The sequence below is a fragment of the Choristoneura fumiferana genome, chromosome 21 (genome assembly GCF_025370935.1).
Source record: "Choristoneura fumiferana chromosome 21, NRCan_CFum_1, whole genome shotgun sequence".
Taxonomy (NCBI): domain Eukaryota; kingdom Metazoa; phylum Arthropoda; class Insecta; order Lepidoptera; family Tortricidae; genus Choristoneura; species Choristoneura fumiferana.
This window is the reverse complement of record NC_133492.1, coordinates 7080209-7101360: the sequence shown is the minus strand read 5'-3', so window position 1 is coordinate 7101360 and position 21152 is coordinate 7080209. Positions and strand designations below refer to the sequence as shown.

At 36.7% G+C, this 21152-nt stretch overlaps 3 protein-coding genes across 10 annotated transcripts in view; 1 reads left to right on the top strand and 2 right to left on the bottom strand.

Annotated features, from left to right (window-relative positions):
* Window positions 1-1607: 1607 nt before the first annotated feature.
* Window positions 1608-2441, bottom strand: ksh (transmembrane protein 167A-like protein ksh). The gene is made up of 3 exons (XM_074104249.1): window positions 2226-2441; window positions 2042-2151; window positions 1608-1787 (listed from the first exon to the last, which is right to left on the bottom strand). Exons 1-3 carry the CDS (start codon window positions 2226-2228, stop codon window positions 1682-1684), a joined length of 219 nt encoding a protein of 72 aa, XP_073960350.1. The 5' UTR covers window positions 2229-2441; the 3' UTR covers window positions 1608-1681.
* A 266-nt stretch (window positions 2442-2707) lies between these two features.
* Window positions 2708-11272, top strand: LOC141439846 (ubiquitin-conjugating enzyme E2 Q2). Of its 2 annotated transcripts, none has more exons than XM_074104238.1 (8): window positions 2708-2993; window positions 4370-4486; window positions 5216-5316; window positions 5572-5707; window positions 6914-7085; window positions 7737-7928; window positions 8830-9057; window positions 10773-11272. In XM_074104238.1, exons 1-8 carry the CDS (start codon window positions 2832-2834, stop codon window positions 10802-10804), a joined length of 1140 nt encoding a protein of 379 aa, XP_073960339.1. In that variant the 5' UTR covers window positions 2708-2831; the 3' UTR covers window positions 10805-11272. The 2 variants fall into 2 exon arrangements, with proteins under 2 accessions (XP_073960339.1, XP_073960340.1); XM_074104239.1 differs by lacking the exon at window positions 2708-2993 and adding an exon at window positions 3151-3250.
* Window positions 11260-21152, bottom strand: part of LOC141439848 (glutathione S-transferase 1-like) — a 29676-nt gene continuing 19783 nt past the window's right edge. For 2 of the 7 annotated variants that reach the window (XM_074104246.1, XM_074104248.1), the window contains exons 2-6: window positions 14628-14781; window positions 13400-13458; window positions 13051-13198; window positions 12085-12278; window positions 11260-11823 (exon numbers count right to left, since the gene is read on the bottom strand). In XM_074104246.1, coding sequence (XP_073960347.1) covers window positions 11679-11823; window positions 12085-12278; window positions 13051-13198; window positions 13400-13458; window positions 14628-14768 — 687 coding nt within the window. In that variant the 5' untranslated portion in view covers window positions 14769-14781 and the 3' untranslated portion in view covers window positions 11260-11678. Of the gene's footprint in view, window positions 11824-12084; window positions 12279-13050; window positions 13199-13399; window positions 13459-14627; window positions 14782-14893; window positions 15006-17073; window positions 17198-17278; window positions 17376-17430; window positions 17525-21152 lie in introns of those variants that run through there. The other 5 variants (XM_074104243.1, XM_074104247.1, XM_074104242.1 and 2 more) reach the window with 5 other exon arrangements.

Here is a 21152-nt window from a genome sequence, read left to right as displayed (position 1 = left end):
CTAATGAGTTGAGAAAAGAATATTTTGGCGAAAAAAACCCTTCAGCATTCTCGGCACGCACTATTCGAAGGCGTTTGGTAGAAGAAAAGTTGCACGGAAGGATAGCAAGGAAGGTGCCTATGTTGAAACGGTGTCATAGGCAAGCCCGGCTTGCATTTGCAAGAAGATATGAAAACTGGACAGCCAGACAGTGGAAAAACGTTCTTTTTTCTGACGAGACAAAAATAAATAGGGTATGTTCTGTTGGCAAACGATATGTAAGACGGCCTCCAAATAAAGCATTCGACCCAAAGTACACAAAGTGACTTTAAAGCATGGCGGGGGAAATGTAAAAATTTGGGGATGTTTTTCTGGACATGGTGTTAGACCTGTTAGGCTGATAGAAGGAAACATGGATCAATTTCAATACAAAAACATACTGGAAGAAACAATGTTACCATATGCAGAAGGCGTGCTTCCGGTTATTTGGACATTCCAGCACGACAATGATCCCAAGCATACTGCACGTACCGTTAAGGAATTCCTCACATCGCAATCAGTTTCTGTCTTAGATTGGCCAGCCAACAGCCCCGATCTTAACCCAATAGAGCATCTTTGGTGCGAAGTCAAGAAAAAGGTTTCAAATCGACAGTGTGGCAATTTAGAGAACTGTATGACGTATTCTTAGAAGAATGGAACTCTATCTCTCTCGCGAAATGTCAAAAATTGATAGATTCAATGCCTCGCCGGTGTAAGGCAGTAATAAAAAGCCGTGGACATGCTACTAACTATTAATTTTAGTTAAAATGTATTACATTGCTTTTTTTGTGTACAAACTTCACGTTAGTGTGATTTAGTTAATTTAAGTTTCAAATAAAAAACTTTCGAACAGTTCAATAAATCGTTCTTAATTATTTGTCCAGCTTCATTACTATTTGAATTTGTTACTAAAGAAAATAAAAACAAAATTTGTAAAAAAATGACAGCAATTTTATTCTTTATTCTTAATCCCGTTTGCTCTATTCATGTGGCTGTTTCATAACGTAACTAGTTACTTCTAAGAAGGAACCACGACTACACATGACATGATTTAGTTAAAAATAATCTGGAACTTCAAATCGTTCTTAATTACATGACCACCACTGTATATATATATATGGCCTTTTTAGCTTTATATCTGTTTATCCTGGAAAAATGCACAGTTCTCAAGGGAACAGCGTGAATTCCATACAGGGAAGCCGCAGGCAAAAGCTAGTTTAATATAATTATATAAATATGCATAACAATAACTTACCATAACTTTATTAACACCTCACATGCTTAGACACGGATCAGCGCCAGTTCATGAATTGCGTTAGCACATCTGTTCCAAAGCTACTATGCATAGTATGTTCACATTTTACTAAATTTTTCTACTTTACTGCTGTAAAAATAAGGTCAAAAGTATTTGATGTAACACCGATTCTAAATAAGGCCGCAATTGAGGTGTCAAATAGTGAAACCAATCCCGCATATGATGGGTTAAGCCTAAAATAAAATTTCCCGATTTGATGTAACGGAATTACAAAATGATTTTTGAACACATTGTGGTGAGGGTAAGTAAATTTTTCCCCAAGAAAACTAAATAATGTAAAAATATTAATTTATTTACATACATATAATCCACATTATCTTTCATATTTTTTGAATCAGTATCAGACGTTTATGTCAAGAAAAGTATTGAAAATGCCATAACAACACAACAAATGGCTACATATGGTGATTTCCGTTCTCCAATTCGGGCACATTTCCAGAATGTTCCTAATAACCTGCATGGAAAAAAACTTTGTAAGTATATATGCATAGTTTTAAGCTCTGATTACGGATAATCATGAATATGATTAGATCAGCTCTTGTCCTGGTGAGTTCAAAGAAAAAAGAAATCATTGTTTTGCAGTTTTGTAGGCACCTAGGTCCTTGTATTGCAAATTACTAATTGTAAATGTTGTAGGTAATAATATCACATAGTTATAAAAACATTTCATTGCTGCAAGTACCAAAAGAGATTTTGAATGCTACTTGCCCAGTTTTATTGCGATCCATGATGCCTGGGAAAAATGATCTTAAGTATGCACAAGTACAAATTAAAAGTAATATAACGGATAGTAAACTCTGGAAATTGAATATCGCACTCTGAAACAAAAGCACAAAATGGTAAATATATAAATAATAAAATGAAATTAGAAATAAGAGTTTAAAATAGTTACCATGATGACAATTTAATTACTTTACATGCGTTATTTAATACGAAGATTAAAGTTTAAATCAGTGTAACTTAATTAAGCTTTAACGCTATGTTTCCCGGTTCATGATAAAAAAATCCCAAAAATACTTTCGCGTTTATCAAGCGAGGCAAAAGGCGAACAATCTGACTGGACTGATTGAATTGAATATTTGATTGACCAGACAAGTGAAGTGACATTGACAAGACAACGCGACACAACAGATAACAAATGCGACACTAACATAGTAATAGCGACGTTTTCAAATGAGTCTCGAGTGCTACGAAATACTTGTTTCATCTTCAATATAAAATAATTACGAAATATGCTACCAATGTACGCACAATCTACGAAATATATATGGAATGATTATAAATGTTATTTTTCAAAAATTAGATAAGCTCAATCACTTTCATGTTTACATAAAAAACACGCGTGGTCTCTTTCACTCCTCGTAAGTTTTTTTTTTAAATTCCATCTTCACGTTCCGCCATTTTGCTCGGTAGCAGAAAGAGTGAACTTAGAATTATTTCCATGTATTGTAACGTGGATACTAATTATTTAGTTTAGAATTAGTGTTTGAAAACACTAATGGCTTGCTTGAACACACTTAAGTTAGAAATCAAGACTTTAGAACAAGTGTTTCCTAAGAACCATGAGCGGTTTCAGATAATGTCAGCCAGTGTCGACGAACTGACCTGCAGATTCGTTGGCAGAAATGGAAAGAAATATGAGATACATGCAAACATTACCGTAAGTTCTGTAATTCCTACAATACGTGACGAAATATGTTCAGTGCTAATTGAAAGAGCACTTATTGATTATCGTTAGTTGGGACAAAGGGTCGTTGTTTATGAGGGCAGGGCTGTCAACAAAAGATTTACGGAAGTGAACTCCTTTTTCGCCCATATCTAAGTCGTAAATGAATTTCTTCCTATTATTTACCAATCTCTAGTTGGTTTGTTTATGTTCAGTGCATTCCGATTGATCGCGTGATGTGCGCAGGGTTTGTACGTAAATAATGTGTTAGAATTGAGCTACTTATAACAGTCTGTGACGAATTAACGTATCGATCATTCACGTTTCGGAGCTCATTTCTGTTTCGGTGACTAGTCAAACTGTCGCGAGTATCGTATGTTTTGTGTAGATAACGGTACAAGGCTCTATTTTGGGGCATACTTAGTCATTCTGCCTGTATCTCCTTTTTCTTCGTACCTACTCTTTATACTGCTCTTTTTGTTTGTTAAAGTGAGATTGAGCTTGGTTGAGGTTTTGGTCCAATATGGATGGTAATATCTTGGTTATATTGATATTTTGGCTTTGGGAGTAGTATTTGCACAGTTAACTACAATTGTTTGTGAATGTACACACACAATATCACCAATAAATATAATTGTTTGGTAAATTTTTTGCACAATGTAAACATGTGTGTTGCCACCACTATTGTTATCAGTGTTCTAGAGCATACTGCCGTCTTTAGAGGCAACAAGGCTAACTTTGTATATGTTCTACAAGTACTATGGCCATGCTGTCATGTCATGCTGCATATTATGCTACTAACATGCAAGTAGTAAGATAGTCAAAGAATTTATGCTAAGTTTATTGAAACATTAAAAATTTAAACACTATTATTTTTGTGGGTTTTCACCTAATATTTTTAGATTAAAAGTAAATTTACTGTTTAAGATACTGTTGTAAAATTAAATCTTTGTTTGATCAGTATTTACTGTCTCGAATGAAGATAGCACAAGACTAAGTTTATTATATTGTAATTATTATGATAAAGCAGTTACATTTATAAAAACCCATCTGTCTATGTTCAATGTAAACACTATGAAAATATTTATGTAGATATAATAATACCTACCAGTGTGTAAATTTGGGTTGGGAGGTAAATATAATAATATATATTATTGAAGGAAGCAACAAAAGGAAACAATAATTTCCTTGTTTCATCAAATTTAAAGCTTGAATTTCAATTACCAGATGTTTCCTATGTGCAACAATATTTTTCATCTTGACAAGCTGAAGTCAAGTCAATTTGTTGCCAAGGACAAGAGTTTGGTTAGATGTTCATGTTGTGTGGTATTATAACTTACTGTTCCATATAAATAATTAAATTTTTTCAGGAGACATACCCTGGCACTCCGCCAGTGTGGTTCGCTGACAGTGAAGACCCAGTTGTGACAAATGCTGTGCAGATCCTCTGCAACACACAGGGCAGGGATAATCATGTCATAAATCAGGTGATCAGTTATTTATTTTGTGATCTATCACAAACTGGTTCAATGCGTTTACCTTTACTTGCCCGAATTTCATTTGCCCGAATTTCACTTGCCATACCAATGTTAGCCATAAAATATATAGAACCGTGCTGTTTTCAGGATTTTTTAATGTCATCATATATAATGCAGTAGGTTAGGTTAGGTTAGTTTAATAACAACTTTGAAGAAATTACTATTTCAGAAATAAATTACTTTATGGCAAATGAAAATTCTAGAAAACGGTACATTCGGGCATATGAAATTCGGGCAAACGATAGAGAACCGGTTCAATGACCTAGCTCTAATACTGTTACTCTTTTACAACGATTGCCGAGTTTTTATAGGAATGATGCAACAATATTTTTTGTCACATCTTGGTTTTGCTGTTTGTATTGCCAAAATTAATCTTTTATGAATATAAAACTGTTATTTTATGTATCTTTCTTAAAATGCTCAGGATTGGTTGTATGATAACATTCATTAATAACCAAAAGTAGGGCAGCATCTTAGGCCTCTAGGTTGGCAACGCGTCTGCAATACCCCTGGTGTTGCAGATATTTATGGGCGGTGGTGATCTCTTACCATCAGGAGACCCACTTGCTCGTTTGCCATCCAATCGAATAAAAAAAAAAAAAAAGCATTATCTATCTGTTAACATATCTGTAGCATTCACAATACACAAAAGTTAAAGTTATTAATACTACTTGGCAGGTTGGAATATTGTTAAGAGAACTATGCAAGCTACATGGTGTGCCGGAGCCTCCAGACTTGGATTCCCTCACAATACCACTGCATCCTTTCCCACAACAGAGGCAAGTTTAATAGTGTACATTTACATATTTCTACTTTTAATATGAATTGTTAATTTGTGTTCATATAAAGAAATATATTAATACTACTAACAAAAGTAATATACACAAAACTTGATAAAATTGTAAGGGATAAATAAAGCTTAATGATAATAATAGTGGCCATCAGTACCATAAAATTTTCTCTTTTTCTATTTGACTGTGAGTACATTGTTTTGAATAGACATATTTGGTATAATAATATACATAAATTTGTAGATTGCCAAGTGTTACTTCAAATGGAGCTGAGTCCGGCACGGAGGAGGATGAGGAGATGGCTGCAGAAGAAGATGATTCTGAAGGAGAAGACGACTTGCCACTGGAGATGGTGGAAGATGCTGGACGGAGCAACAAAGTATGTTTGGCAAGCACTAATTCTTTTTATATAAAAGTGAACCACCAGAACGGGAAAAAAAACGAGACAGCAGGATGGCGCTCTACAGCACCATTTTGACATGTTTCTCCCCAACAACGCATTATTTCTTAGGAATTTTAAAGCAATTCGATTCTTTGACCTTGGGAATCGCGAAAAACTTGAGAAAATATGATATTGGGTGTGTTCATTTTGTATATTAAGCAAAATAAAATCACAAGTTCGAATTTCGAGCCAAAAACGAGCGATCCATTATCTATCCCAGTGTTGCCATTGAGGGAAAAATAAATCTATTCATTATCCTGCATTGCAGTCTGTAAAGCTCTTTAAGCCATTCATTGCCGCGCGCCAGATTACGTACTTTGCTGCGATACCGACGCTTCCGCAGAACAGACGCCCATCGGTGTCAGAGGCATCCAGGGAAAGCTAAATTAGACGCCCCTCGGCGTTTTCGGCACTACAGTTGCAGATTTGTAGATATGCATAAGAGACGGTGTTTGTCAACCTTTTGTGATTTTTTATTATCACTGTTTTTGTACAGAAGTAATGAATAATGTATTTTGTCGGAAAAGTTCGTATTTAAGTATCTTGATATTCTTGATACGATGAACGCTAAAATGGCTGAACGAATTTGGATGAAATTTGGTACGTAGATAGCTGGACATCTGGAATAACACATATGCTACTTGTTATCCCGATATTCCCATGGGATAGGGATAAAATCTGAAAATAACAACCGCTGGGCTTAGAGTCATGAAATTTGGTATGTAAATAGCTGGATGTCTGAAATAACACATAGGCTACTTTTATTCTAATATTCTCACGGGATAGTTGTTCTTAACACAACACCTTAATGAAGATTAAGATATTTAAATTTTGGGGTTTCCCACGGGAATTTTGTAAAATCCCGGAATTTCAATTGTAACTCTACCAGATCGAATAGTTTACGCGTGCGAAGTCGCGGATAAACTCTAGTTCTTTTTATGTTTCAATAAATGATAAAAGTAATTAAGTAAGTGATATGTATAAGATGTTTATTATATTAATATTAGATTGATGGACACTGCTAAAAAAAATTGAAGACATGAGAATTCATAACTCATACTCATAATTATAATCATAAGAAAAGTAGCAGAATTATTTTTTAAAACAATGGTTTCTATTCAAAACTCAAATTTTCTGTTTCAGGATGAAATGGAAACAGAACACTTAGCAACACTAGAGAGACTGCGACAAAATCAGAGACAAGATTACTTGTCAGGCAGCGTCTCGGGCAGCCTACAAGCCACAGATCGCCTTATGAAAGAGCTACGAGACATATACCGTTCACATTCCTTCAAAAGCAACATGTATTCCATTGGTGAATATGTTTTTAGTTCTATTCTATCAGATAACCTAAATTGGACCTAATGTAAGACTTCTCTTGGAGGCCTTGATAGTCAATTACCTAGTAATTGACGGTAATTGACATTGATTTAACTCTAAATTAACTAATCTACTAAATGTCAACTACTTGCAACTCTTTTGTAAAAGCCATTAGATGTTTACTTGTCCCAATAATTACCAACATTCTATGTTGTAATTTTACTTTCTGTCATCAAAATTGACAGCATACTGTCTTAGAATCTATACTAATTCAATGTGTAGTTGCAATTTGTTTTGATAAATAAATATCACGGGACAATTCACACCAATTGACCAAGTCCCAAAGTAAGCTTAGCAAAGCTTGTGTTATGGGTACTAAGCAACGGATAAATATTATATAGATAGATACATACTTAAATACATATTAAACACCCAAGACCCGAGAACAAACATTTGTATTTTTCATACAAATATCGAATCCGGGACCTCAAGCTTCGTAGTCAGATTCTCTAACCACTAGGCCATCTGGTCGTCCAAATGTGTTTTAATGAGGTACAGGTTAGGTTAGGTGAGGTTCAATTGATTTTCGTATTCTCAGCTTGTTTTCGTTAATTGTAACTCCGAAATATTTGCATTCTCCCAACAGAGCTAGTCAATGACTCACTGTATGAATGGAACATCAGACTACGCTCCGTCGACCCCGACAGCCCCCTACACAATGATCTGCTTCTGCTGAAAGAAAAGGAGGGAAAAGATTCCATCCTCCTCAACATAATGTTTAAGGAGACTTATCCGTTTGAGCCGCCGTTCGTGCGCGTTGTTTATCCCATTATATCAGGTGAGTATTGTGTCAATTGATTGATACGTTTATTTTATTTTATTTCAATAGAGCTCTTAAGGAAAAGTTACCTTAATGCCTTTCAGCGCCGTGAAATTTGTCATTTAGCACTGCCTTTCTTTCTATTGAAAGCTTATTCTTTGAGGAAAAATATAGTGAGCCCAAGTGTGTAAAATACGTCTTTTCATCTCAGAAAAGAAGCAGTTCCCGCGTGATAGCTACAGTCAAGTTAAAGATAAAATAAATTGTTAGTTACCCTTCATTGTGTAATGATTGACAAAGATAATTACGAAATATTGCTATTGTTTTATCAACACTTCATTTCATTGCTAACATCTAGACGTACATTTATTAAAATATATTACTATTACTTGCCTGAATCTACAAGTGTTTGGTATTCAAGGTCAATGAAGTAGCCCAAATATTATCATTTTTTTTAGCAGTTGTAATTGATTCAAAACTTTTTAACGTTTTGGTACATTTGCTCTGTTTGACCTGGGGAATGGCCTGAGATACTATTTGGTTTAGATAATGTTTTGTCAAGAATCGATTCCAGTATTGAAATAAACAAAAATTCACCAGCAAAATATTCTGCAAAGCTTTGTCATTTTTAGACCTACCGTCTTATTTCTTTTTTTAACCGACTTCAAAAAAGGAGGAGGTTATCAATTCGGTTGTATGTTGTTTGCGTAGCTTTTGTATTCGAAGAGGTAGTGCAAGCACGGTCTATGTGCTTCAGCTTAAGAAAGAGGCTAAATTGCACGCCTAACCGCTCTAGCCACTCACAACTAACTTAAACTCAAAATTATTTATTTGCTTTGAAACAGTACTAAATACTGAATCAAACCCTGTAAACTCATTTACAACTTGCAAGTTAACCAAACTGTACCACCATTTCCAGGAGGCTATGTGCTAGTAGGGGGGGCGATATGCATGGAGCTCCTCACCAAGCAAGGCTGGTCGTCGGCCTACACCGTGGAGGCAGTGATCATGCAGATCGCAGCCACGCTCGTCAAAGGCAAGGCGCGCATCCAGTTCGGAGCCACCAAGGTTGTCTCGCAGACGCAGTATAGTCTCGCGCGCGCACAGCAGAGCTTCAAGTGCCTCGTGCAGATACACGAGAAAAATGGTCAGTGGGATATCCTATTAATATTATGAATTCGGAGTTTTTATTAGAGACTAGCTTTTTCCCGCGGCTTCGCCCCCGGTGTAGTTTTTTTTTAAATTTTTTTAAATCTTCTTTTATAAGAACCTTCTGACAATAGCAAACAACAAAAAAAGAATTAACGAAATCGGTCCAGCCGTTCACGCGTGATGCCGTGACCAAGGGAAATAGGGATTCATTTTTATATATTAAAAAAGATGTACGGAATAGTCTGAAAAGTCGACTATCTAGCCACATAAACAAGAAAAACTTTTTAAAACAGGAAAGCATGACGAGTGGCGTGATCAGAGTAGGACCACCGAATTTTGGCAGCATGAAATAGGGTCAAATAAAAAAAAGGATTGGCAACTCATACCTATCACAGAAAAAATAACGGTCACAAATAAGTAACAAGGGCCTTACTTCAACTCATCTGCATATAGTTTGGGGACTGGATTACATGAATAAGGAACAAAAAAAATCTGTGATCGCTCGCATACTCCACACATATCCATATCAGCTTCTTCAGGCTACCAACCCACTCAGCAGCACCATGTCATTTATTTAGCTTAAGTTATACCCTTTGGACGCCACGGTCGGCCACAGACGACAAAAAAAACTGAAAATTGTTCCATAGGCGCCACGAAATGCCGACATGGTAAACGACATGAAAAACAGGATAATCCGTTTAAAATACAGGATGCAGTAACCGAGTAGCAATATGTACAAACATTGGTTACAATACAATACAATGACTCTTTATTGTACACCACAAAATAAATGGTAATAGTAGGCCTCGGCCACAGATACAGATTACACTAGATAACGCAAACACCTCAATCTGTATGAAAACCAACCGTGTCACTTTTTTATATCTACTATGACGTCTCAAGAGCGAATTAGCGATGTGAATTCCCCGATGTCCGCGCAAAATCGATTCAAATGCGCCGCCCGCCCGCGCTGTGGGGCTCCAGATAGTCACTAGTCATGATTAGTCAGTTAGCGGTCAATTTATATGGGGCCAACCCCGACTTTTGGTCGGGGTTCGGACACGCGAAGTAGACGCATTTGCGTAATCTAGTGTAATCTATATCTGTGGCCTCGGCAGTAATGCACTATTGTAGTATGGCAATTGGCCACTTTGTGTTTAGCAGTAACACAATAGTTTACTGCTACATAGACGCATATTGCTTGTGTCAGCGACAATCATGATATATATAATCTAAGGTTTAGGTACTTAATAAAAAGGTTCTTATTCTTTACACACATCTACAACCGGCGTATTATTTACCACCACCTCCCACATCACTTCACTATTAAGCGCTCGGTTGTTTATGCGATAAACGCTGCGTTATACGCAAAGCGTGTGACGCACTTCAATTTGCATCAGATAATTTAATTAACAAACATGCGCTTACCGCGTAAGACAATGGTTGGTAATTATCTGATGCAAATTGATGTGCGTCAAACGCATTGCCTTTAATGAAGCGTTTATAGCATAAAACAAGCGAGCGTTTAAAGTGCTTAGCCATTTGGGCTAAAGACAATTTCGATAGACGATTGAAAATGCCTCTTCAGTCCTTAATGTGTAAAGCTTCTGTTTATTTTTTATTTGTTTTCTTGGGATACAAAATGTAGCCAAAATACCTACCTATTTATATTTTTGCTTTAGCTGTAAATTAGATGTTTGTTGTTTCCAGGTTGGTTCACGCCGCCAAAGGAGGACGGCTAATGCTGGCCTCCGCTGCCGTAACACTAAGACTAACGTGCAACAAATTACAGTAACGCCCTCGCAGAGCCAGATGGAAGCCTATAAATTTAAAAGTGACCGACGAGATAGCGTGGTGATAGTTTAATAATTCGAATGTTTCCAATGAGTTAGCATGTTAACCGACGGTTCGTATGTAGCGTGGAGTATGACTGAGCTAAACGTTACGCGAGATTATCTCAAGTATTGTACATGTCCTTTAATCGATATATGTTAAGTGCTATTAATGTTCTGATAAGTGCGGCGGGCGTTGACGAGAGACATTATAAGACTTATAGGAAATGTTTAATGTGTAACGTTTTTTGTAATCATTCATTTCTCATCAAAAGTTATCCATATGGTTAGCCCTAGACGTTACAGGAGTGTAAAGTTGAGAAATTCTTTGCATTTCTTTTTAGTTACTGAAATAAAAAAACCTGTGATTCTTATAAATTGTGTTTTCATACATGTCCACACCAAAATATACATAGATTTAACCTACAACCATAAAATAACCTAAAACCATAATAATGGATTCTTGTTTACAAAAGGAGTACATACAAACACTGACTTATGTAGGGTTTCAATTCTAACCTCGCCATTGTCACTAGAGGTAAAGAAGGAATATATTTAAAGTCTGCTAAACAGCCTAGGTTTGTTTGAGTCCAACTTTATATTAGGATCTGTCGCACGCGCACTGGCCGAACTAGTGGCGGTCATTTCGCACATTTAGAATGACACTTGTCCCTCAAATAGTTTTAACGTGGGCGGTTCTACTACAATATTTAAATTAAACCCTGCTAAAATATTGGGGTCGTTTGCGCGGCATTTCCTTTTTTTCTAGAGGATATCTTTCTTGTTATAGCTTTGATGTCTGATTATGTTTATTGTTAGCCATCATAGTTGTAATCTTAGTCACTAGCTCTTCTCGCCCTGGCTCGTTGTACATTTGACAGAAATCTTTCTGAGACATTGTGAGTAACCATTGCTTCAGCTTAGGATACCTGAAAGGAATAATAATGTCTAAGATAAAAAAAAAGGAAAAATATTTCGGATCACGCCGTAGGTTTAACCCAATGTGGCCCGGTAACCCGAGCTTAATAAAAAATAAAACTTATAATAATCTGCCATTTTACTAAAGATAAGAGCAACGACTGCGGCAAATATGACATCTAGGATCTATAATAATATGTTACAGCACGAAATAGGAAAGCTTTTGGATCATAACGTTAAAAGTACAATGTAATAAACTAAAAATTACATACTTTTTGACATCAACAGGGTAAATCCCATCCATAGACGAAACAGTGGAGTATATGCTAATGTCTGCTAAAGTCAGGACATCATCTGCCACGTACGCTGTCTTCGATAAGTACGCCTCGAGCGTACGGTAGCCGTCCTCCAAGTTAATCTTCATGGACTTGGATAGTTCTGTTAGCTTACCCCAGAAAGTTGGAGCCTGAATATAAAAAGGTATGGTAAGATTTTTGTCTCTCAAAAGCTCGCAGTGGACATAACAAGCTAGGTTTCGCCGGGGATAAAAAACACTAAAGCCGACGAACACAGAAGTAATAAGAGAAATAAGAGTGACACTCGACTCGGCTAAAGCAACATGCTTATTTTTCTTTACTTTCCCATCTCCGTTCTTGTAGAGACAGTGGCTCAAAATAGACATGAGTAATCTCGACTCCGAGAAGCGATCAGATTAATTAAATCCAGCTCTGTTATCGGAACCGGCTCCGACTCCTTTATTGATTTGGGTTCTTTGGAGCGATCATTAGGTAATTTATCTGTGGCGAAGGCTAAGCGATTTGGTTCCGAGGAGGAGGTCGCTTCAGATTTACTAGAGGCGTGAACACAAAAGTGAAGTGAGTGCTGAATCGCCAATCACGGGCTGCTCGCTTCAATAGGTGGTTTGAAAGGAGCTGATAAAGGATTCGGATTCTTTGAGGATCCACCGACTCTTTTATGTCTTTAGATCCAGATTTACCCATCTCTAGTTCAATGTAGAAACATAAGGAAATTACATAAATAAACGTATGCTTGTTGAGAGCAAGAAAGTGTCGATGTCGATTATCGATGACAATACAATAAAAATATTCTTTATTGATCACCAAAAGCAGTACAGACATGATGATAACATTTATATTCTTATTAATATTTCTGTTGGTCGGCTAATGGTGACTGTATGAACGTAGATTTATCTACAGTTAACCAGTATACCTACTGACCAAGACAGCTCTTAGTCGCGGGAAGAGTATCCCGCAATCAAAATGCAGTCGCTGGTTGATGGTGGCCCGCTTACGACTATCTGACGGGAATAGGTGCGCGTGCGCTTCCTTGCCGTACTTCTCGTGGAGATACACAATAATAGCATGGCTGAAATAAATGGATAAATAATGTACAGTCAAGCGCAAAGATATCGACACGGCTAAAGTAACAAAAATGTTTGCGACTATTGAAAAAATAAAACCAACATGATGATACTAGAATTACCTACCTATGTAGATACTTAGATATACCTATGCTTCGTTTTGAATATTACCTACCTACCCTAGAAATTGTTAGTTGAATCTTTACCTGTCTGCCAAGCAATAATCGCTTTCCTCCAATAAAGGTACTGATCTCATGGGATTTTTCTGAAACAATTTAAGTAATCATCAGAAATGACTAGCTTAAAACATTTTTAAAACTCCTAAAATGAGACCGTCCACGCAGCGCTGGCTTTAGCCCTTCATTAAGGTAGAGCGAGATTGTCTACATCGCTTCAGAGCCTCTCAAAAGGCACCATCATTTTATTTTATTTTGTACTAGCGTTTACCCGCGGCTTCGCACATGTAAATCATTAGATATAGCAGTTGAATTGAAATTCCGGGATTTTATTAAATTCTCGTGGGAAGTCCGTGAAATTACATCGTGGTTTTCATTGACGTTAAATTAAAACACCCATGCCAAATTGCATGACTCTAAACCCAGCGGTTGTTATTTCGAGATTTTATCCCTATCCCGTGGGAACATCAGGATAAAAAGTAGCCTATGTGTTATTCTAGACGTCCAGCTATCTACATACCAAATTTCATGACTAAGCCCAGCGGTTGCTATTTAGAGAGTTTATCCCTATCCCGTGGGAATATCGGGATAAAAAGTATCCTATGTTTTAATCCAGGTTATAAACTCACTTTTTGCCAAATTTCATACAAATCCGTCCAACCGTTTCAGCGTGAAGAAGTAACAAACATACTCACTCACTCACTCACAAACTTTCACATTTATAATATTAGTAGGATTCGAAACTAGAAAATGGCGGCTCTTCTACCCCAGAGCCGGCGCTGCGTCTACGGGCCAAGCCAAGTTGTAATTAAGTACCTATTTTACTATCGGGGAGGGGAGCAGGAGGCACGCGGTTAAAGCTGTCCCTCCCGTCGGAAGTGGTCTGCCCTTAAAAATATACGTACCTAACCGATACTGTTTTTTAACAACTTTATTACCTACAATTACATAGTATAAGTGGCCTCTCATGCAGAGGAACGTGGGTTCAAACCCCGGCTCACACCTCGTGAGTTTTTCAAAATTCATGTGCGAAATTACATTTACAATTTACCACGAGCTTAACGGTGAAGGAAAACATCGTGAGAAAACCTGTACGAACTTGCGAAGCAATTAAATGGAGTGAGTGAAGTTCCCAATCGACACAGGGCCCGCGTGGGAACCATGGCCCAAGCCCTCTCATTCTGAGAGGAAGTCTGTGCCCAGCAGTGGGACGTAAAGGCTGGGGTGATTATTGTAATGGCTATGTCAATGAACAAACCTTAGTTAACTCCGGCGTGTCCTGATCACGCGCCACTGCAGTGAGAGCCCTCAATTCAAGCTCCAGTCCCAAGATTCCGGCCACCATTCTCACAGTACGGGAGGGTGGGCTAGTGTTCGAATAGTACAGAACTGTGGCCATGTTTGGAGATATTCTGCAAGAATGTTGAAAATAATTTTATTAATGTAAACCAGTAAAATTGCAGTACATACCTAGATACTTTCTCACGAAAATTAGAGGATTTGTTGCAATAAAATAAACCAAACTGAAAATTGTGATTAAGTTTGTACTTATTTGATTTGCTGTGAGAGATAAAAAGTGTCTTATGATAATAATTTGAAGGTTATGAATATGATTGTGTCGACAAGAACATTGACTGACTATATGTAGGTATACTAGTGCCATCCACGAAGACGCGTGATTTTATCAAAATTAGACATTATGACATAGTAATAAGAACCACGGCACGCGTCATCGTGAATGACTCTACATGTACGTAGTATCATTAAGTGTAGGTATAGCTCTAGCCGCCATCATAAATATAAACATCGGAGCTGCCTAAACACGACCGTATTATCAATTGCGTAAGTGTTATGTTTAGATATTTTAAATAGTTTACGATGGATGTTATTTTTTATTACTTTACTAGCTTTTGCCCGCGGCTTCGCTCGCGTTGAATTTGGGGTAACACAGATTTACTTTCCACGATCTTTATTTTCGTGTTTTAATTGATTTTTCGGAGGATTATACATGTAAATTTTCGAATTTAAAAATCAACCTAGATAATTATAATTCGTACAAACTTTGAACCCCATCTTCAGGTCAGGGGTGTAATTTTAGAAAATCTACGTGTTTCTTTTGCCCGCGACATTCGTACCTACGCAACATAGGATTTTTCCCGCGGGATAGGAATAAGTGAATTCAATAGAAAACCACACTGTCCGTGATTGAATTGAAACGGGCTTCTATTATTTCGGGTAAGTATCGACTTTTAAAAAGGCTCCTTTAATTTTGTTTTTATCAGCTCAGTTGTTTCAGAGATTACCCCAACAAACAAAGAAACAAAGTTTAGATATTTCCTTATGCCGTGGGAATTTCGAAAAATCCTAAGGTACTTAGTGCACTTCTATGATACTTTTATCTACATGTGTGCCAAATTCAGGTCTTTAAAATCTGTAGTTTAAGCTACGCGTTGTCTGTCAGCCAGTCACGGTAATATCTACTGTTTTATAGATATGGATAAATTTTGTTACGTAATGAGTTGAGACCGAAGAGGAGATGGAGGGACGACTTAGATGCCTATAATGTGGGATGGCGGGAGCTCGCCTTTGATAGGCAGGAGTGGAGCAAGAGAGGAGAGGCCTTTGCCCAGCAGTGGGACACAAACATAGGCTAATAAAATAAAAAATAAAAAAATGAGTTGATAGGTTTGGCGTAGGTAAATACTTAATGTGTCCTAACCTTTATTGTACCATTTTGTCGGTATAGTTTACATATATATTCGTGCAAAATTACAGCTTTCTAGCATTGATAGTCCCTGAGCAAAGCCGCGGACGGATAGACACCATGGCGAAACTCGAAGGATTCCGTTTTTGCCATTTTGGCTACGGAACCCTAAAAAGAGTAGAAGTCATAAGGGGGCCTGCCGCGCTGTCATAACTATGCGGAGAATCGCAGCCTTGCCTCAGTTCGCCGCTTGCGCTTGTGCGTGACAGTAGCTGCGTGAATGCCATTATTCAAAAATTTAAATGCCTTATTGCGCTGTTTTAGAGTGCAATATAGTTGTTGTCCGCACGAATATGAAATCTATATGTAATGTCTTAACGTAGGATAGCCTGGGTTCCAAATTATGTTAATTCTTATGTCCGACAAAGTCTCACGGATGCTAATTAAGAAATATAGTGATGTACAATTATGCTCAAGCATATTACTTTAATGTTATTTTTGCATATCGGAAACCGGAATCATAGAGCAGCACTGTTCGTTTTATGCTGGCCACATTATTTTTACATTTCACATTTCAGACTGTCATTTTAGTATCTAGGTTTGGTAGTATCTAAATTTTATTAAATTTGGTCGAAATTTACTTTACACATCTGAGAAGGACTTAACCTTTTCAGAAATGGTCACACACAACACGACCACACAACTGTATTGACCAAGTTCTGAAAGGGAATGATAGTTTTATTCCGGAAAAATCGATAGTTCCCGCGGGCACGTGATTGACGAATTCCCAAAGTCGCGGGGAACAGCTAGTACAGTCGCCATCAGATATTTCAGAGCGGACAAAGTTAAATTAGGTATCAAAATTATCGGCAAATGAACCCTAAAATCTTAATAATAGAGTGTATGTGCCGATATTTTTGACTGCCTTTTTGGCTCCGAAATATCTGATGGCGACTGTACTATATACATAGGTATACTACACTTAAACTTACATACCTACTTGATTAAACAAACGGGATCCTTATTGACATACACGTGTAGTAATAACACATTATCAATAATCTTAACACAACTTGATACTTGAACACAACGATTTATAATAACATGAACAGAGATCATTACCTATTTGGTACTATAACATATAATACGCGTATTATCAATTTGAACTTCAACATAATATATCTATTAAGTAAAATTCTACTTACATACAGAGAAAATATCGCAGCAAACCTTTGATCACATGGTCAAGTATCAAACATAATAATATATTATACAAGCCTATCTTTGCACGTCACTATTATTCTTTACAACACGATACGACACGTTAATTGCCTTGCGTTTGGGCTTAGGTACTTACTCTGTGGTTTGGGTATCCATTGGTGTTGTTTATTTTAAAGTTATTGATGTTTGTGTAGGTAGGTACTTATGTCGTGTCACAAAATGTAATTAAGGTCACCTGAGGTAAATGCGTCACTGTTTTTTTTTTTATATTTTTTGAATCTCAAATTATAAAGTGTGTATTAAGTATATTGAAATACTCTTACGTTCTGTGCGTTATACAACTCTTTACCATTAAAATTTCTGAAGTTACTTTTTTGCTGCACGACAATTAAAAGATATACAAGCATTTTTTTTTAAAAAACGGGATTTTAGACGCTTTTACCTCAATTTGGGAAAATGTATCTTTTTAAAATTATTATCTCACGTTTGGGATTTCGCCTCAAAACTTCATGGCACGTGTTCGCAATATAATAATCTAGAAGATATTATTAATACAAGAACCACAAACCGCGAATAATCAACTGAGATCAAAAATAGTATAATTAGGGAAAATGCGTCTTCATTTACAGACGCATTTATCCAAAGCTGAATACCAGAGGTTGCAAACATTTTTAAACCTACTTAAAAAAGAGGAGGTTCTCAGTTTGTCTGTTTTTGTAGCCGATTCAATTATTATTTTATATATATTATTTTTGCTTTTTAGTTCCCGTGTGTTTTTTAAGGCAGTTTTGTTTTTTATTTAAAAATAATCTACGATTCGACCGATTGAACTAGAATATTTTACGATTGAAAAGAGTGAGATGAAAAGTTTAATTAAGTGACATTATTTAGACGATAGTCAGTGAAAAACTCTACAGGTAAAATAATATACTTACTTAACATGAAAAATGTGTTAAAATTGTTAAAACTACATTATAAAAAAACCGGTTATTGACCACTGACATTGGGGTAAATGCGTTGCATAGACGCAATAACCTCAAAGATACTGACGCATTTAGCAAAGTTTCATAAATAACTTGCAAAGATTTTAAATGGAAATAATTCTAAAAATGTAGCATTTTTATTGAAAATTAAAATTCAGACATGTGAACCAACTAATACGCATCATGTTTAATACAAAATAAACACCAAAACCCTATAAAAAATGAGGATGTAAATGGATTTTGTTCACCTAACTCAAGCACTGCTAAACTCTGGTGTGGTACCAAATTTTAAAATTGCCGACTTCTTGAAAACGATTTACTGAGACGCCCTTTATGTTACGGGTTGTTCTCCAAGTAGTTCAAGAGTCTATTACTAGATGGCAGGAGCTGTTGTAACTCACGCTGTTTCAAAGATAACTCAAATAAAAGCAATAACCCCATAGTCGCTTTTACCTCAGGTGACTTACATAAATTAGAAGATATAATTTGAGCTACAGGAAACCAAACATAGCTGATCACGCTCAAGGTGTGGCCCATTTTATTTTTTGTGGGTAATTTTTCATTGTAAACACCTGTCGGCTCTTTGGTAAGTATCTTGTTTTCCATTTGGTGGAATTGCGGTACGGTTTTTCATTTTCTTTTCAATAACTTAATTGAATGGGATGCTCCATTAGAAGTAGGTACGTATTTAATTTAACTAATTTACTAATTGTTTTGACGACCAGTGGCCCATTTCACGAAGCTACAAGTTACAATTTAGAAAGAAAGAAAGAAAGAAAGGAATATTTTATTCGGACCCCTCACATTACATAAAAAGCATAATTGAAATACATTAAAAAAAAGAAAAAAGTAAAAACAACAATAATATTAAAATAAAAAGAAGTATTATGCATATGCGAGATCGCGAAGCGGCCCCAGCTCAGCATAGTGTTGGCCGTATAGGCCAAAGCTGGTCTTCCGCTGTGACCGCTTGGCGAGTTCACGGACGGCGAATATTAAAAATAAAAAATAACAAACAATAAACAAAAACCTTACAAGCGGTAGTCTCTTTTCAACGCATACTGTTAAACAAAGAGTACCGCTTGTAAATTGTAACTTGTAGCTTCGTGAAATAGGGCACAGATGGCCTAGTGGTTAGAGAACCTGACTACGAAGCTTGAGGTCCCGGGTTCGATTCCCGTGTCGGGGCAGATATTTGTATGAAAAATACGAATGTTTGTTCGCGGGTCTTGGGTGTTTAATATGTATTTAAGTATGTATATATTTATATAATTATATTTATTCGTTGCTTAGTACCCATAGACACAAGATTTACTAAGCTTAATTTGGGACTAGGTCAATGAGGGCTATCGTTTTTTGTCTCACTAGATGGCGCACTGTTGCGTGAGGTTTTTAAGTGTGGCTTTCAAAGTCTGTTATTACGGGCTTCAAAACAAAGTTAAGATTAAAATCATATTTAATACACATTAAAACCGTACCATATAAATATCGAGCATGCCACAGTGTTTCATAGTCCCTGTTTTGTTCGGAAAAAAGGGAGGACAAAGGTTTCCGAAAGACAAAACTGTCTCAAAACACAGACATTCATTGCCCCGGAACGCATATTTGCCATAATTAATTTCAGATATTGCAAAATATTCACAAAATTATTCTAATTATAAATAAACCCGCGTAGCTCACCCAAAAACTATGAGATTTGACATTTCGGAGACCTCACGCTACACTAGCGCCTCTAGCGGCGAATTCATTCGCGATAGCCCTCATTGGTATGAATTGTCCCGTGATATTTATTAATATTATTATCTTTATTTTTTTTCATTCTTAGGTTTAGGTTTTTATAATAGTTGTAAAAAGTAAAATACAGAAAAGTACGTACAAAATAAAAATATAAAAACCTAACCTAGTTTGCCGCCGGTAACGGGGCAGGGCCCAAGCTACCGGTGGTCAGGGCCGCAGAGTGAGGAACCTCCGGACGATGCGTGCCGTGTCCAGAAGTACCGCCTTCTGTATCTGGCCCTTGATCCAGCCATCTAGCGAGAGTCTCTTATTATAATTATTGTAATTGAAAAGCATAGGAGTAAAACAACAAATTTACTGATGAAAAACATGCTCTACTTTACGAGTAGGTACTTTAGTTACATTTAAATAATGTTCAGCATACAAAAGCGCTCTCATTTGAGCCTTCGTCACATCACTCGATGGCAGTGGGCTGTTTGAAGTTTCTCGATCTGCTAATATTATATGTGAAATATAATATGTGAAACTTTATGTAGGTACTTACCTACTCGTACAGTCAAAGAAACCGAATCGCGTGCCAAGGGGACCTTTGCATAATCAATTTCTCTGGCAGATTTATGGAATGTCAATAGCACAATAAGATTTCGTCCTGGTACGCGATTGAGTTTCTTTGACTGTACTTATGTGTGGACAGATTTGTTATGCACCTTGATAGCGTGAACTGGGCAACAACATATATGCTGCTTTTTATTCCAATATTCCTACAGTAGCGGGTTATAGTTGTAGTATGCATGTCAAATCTTGACATTTCAACCGCTAAGTTTAGTTCCATATCGGCTCGCATATTTGTTGAAGCTCCGAATGTAATGTTTGTCAGAATGATCGTTTGTCTCAACTCTTTTTTCTCTGAATCCAATAATTGTGTTCAGAATTATTATGTTTAAAAACATCAGAAAAATCAGTGGGAAAAAAATTATGACAAACGATGATTCGGAGAATAATTACGGTATAACTAGCAAAGAGTATGCGAACTTTGGCGCTCCCAGTTTAGAGGCATGAAATTTTTCAACGTAAATGAAGGTCTCGATGTATGGTAACTTCCATGGAAATTTCACTTCAATGGCTAGAGTCAGACCAA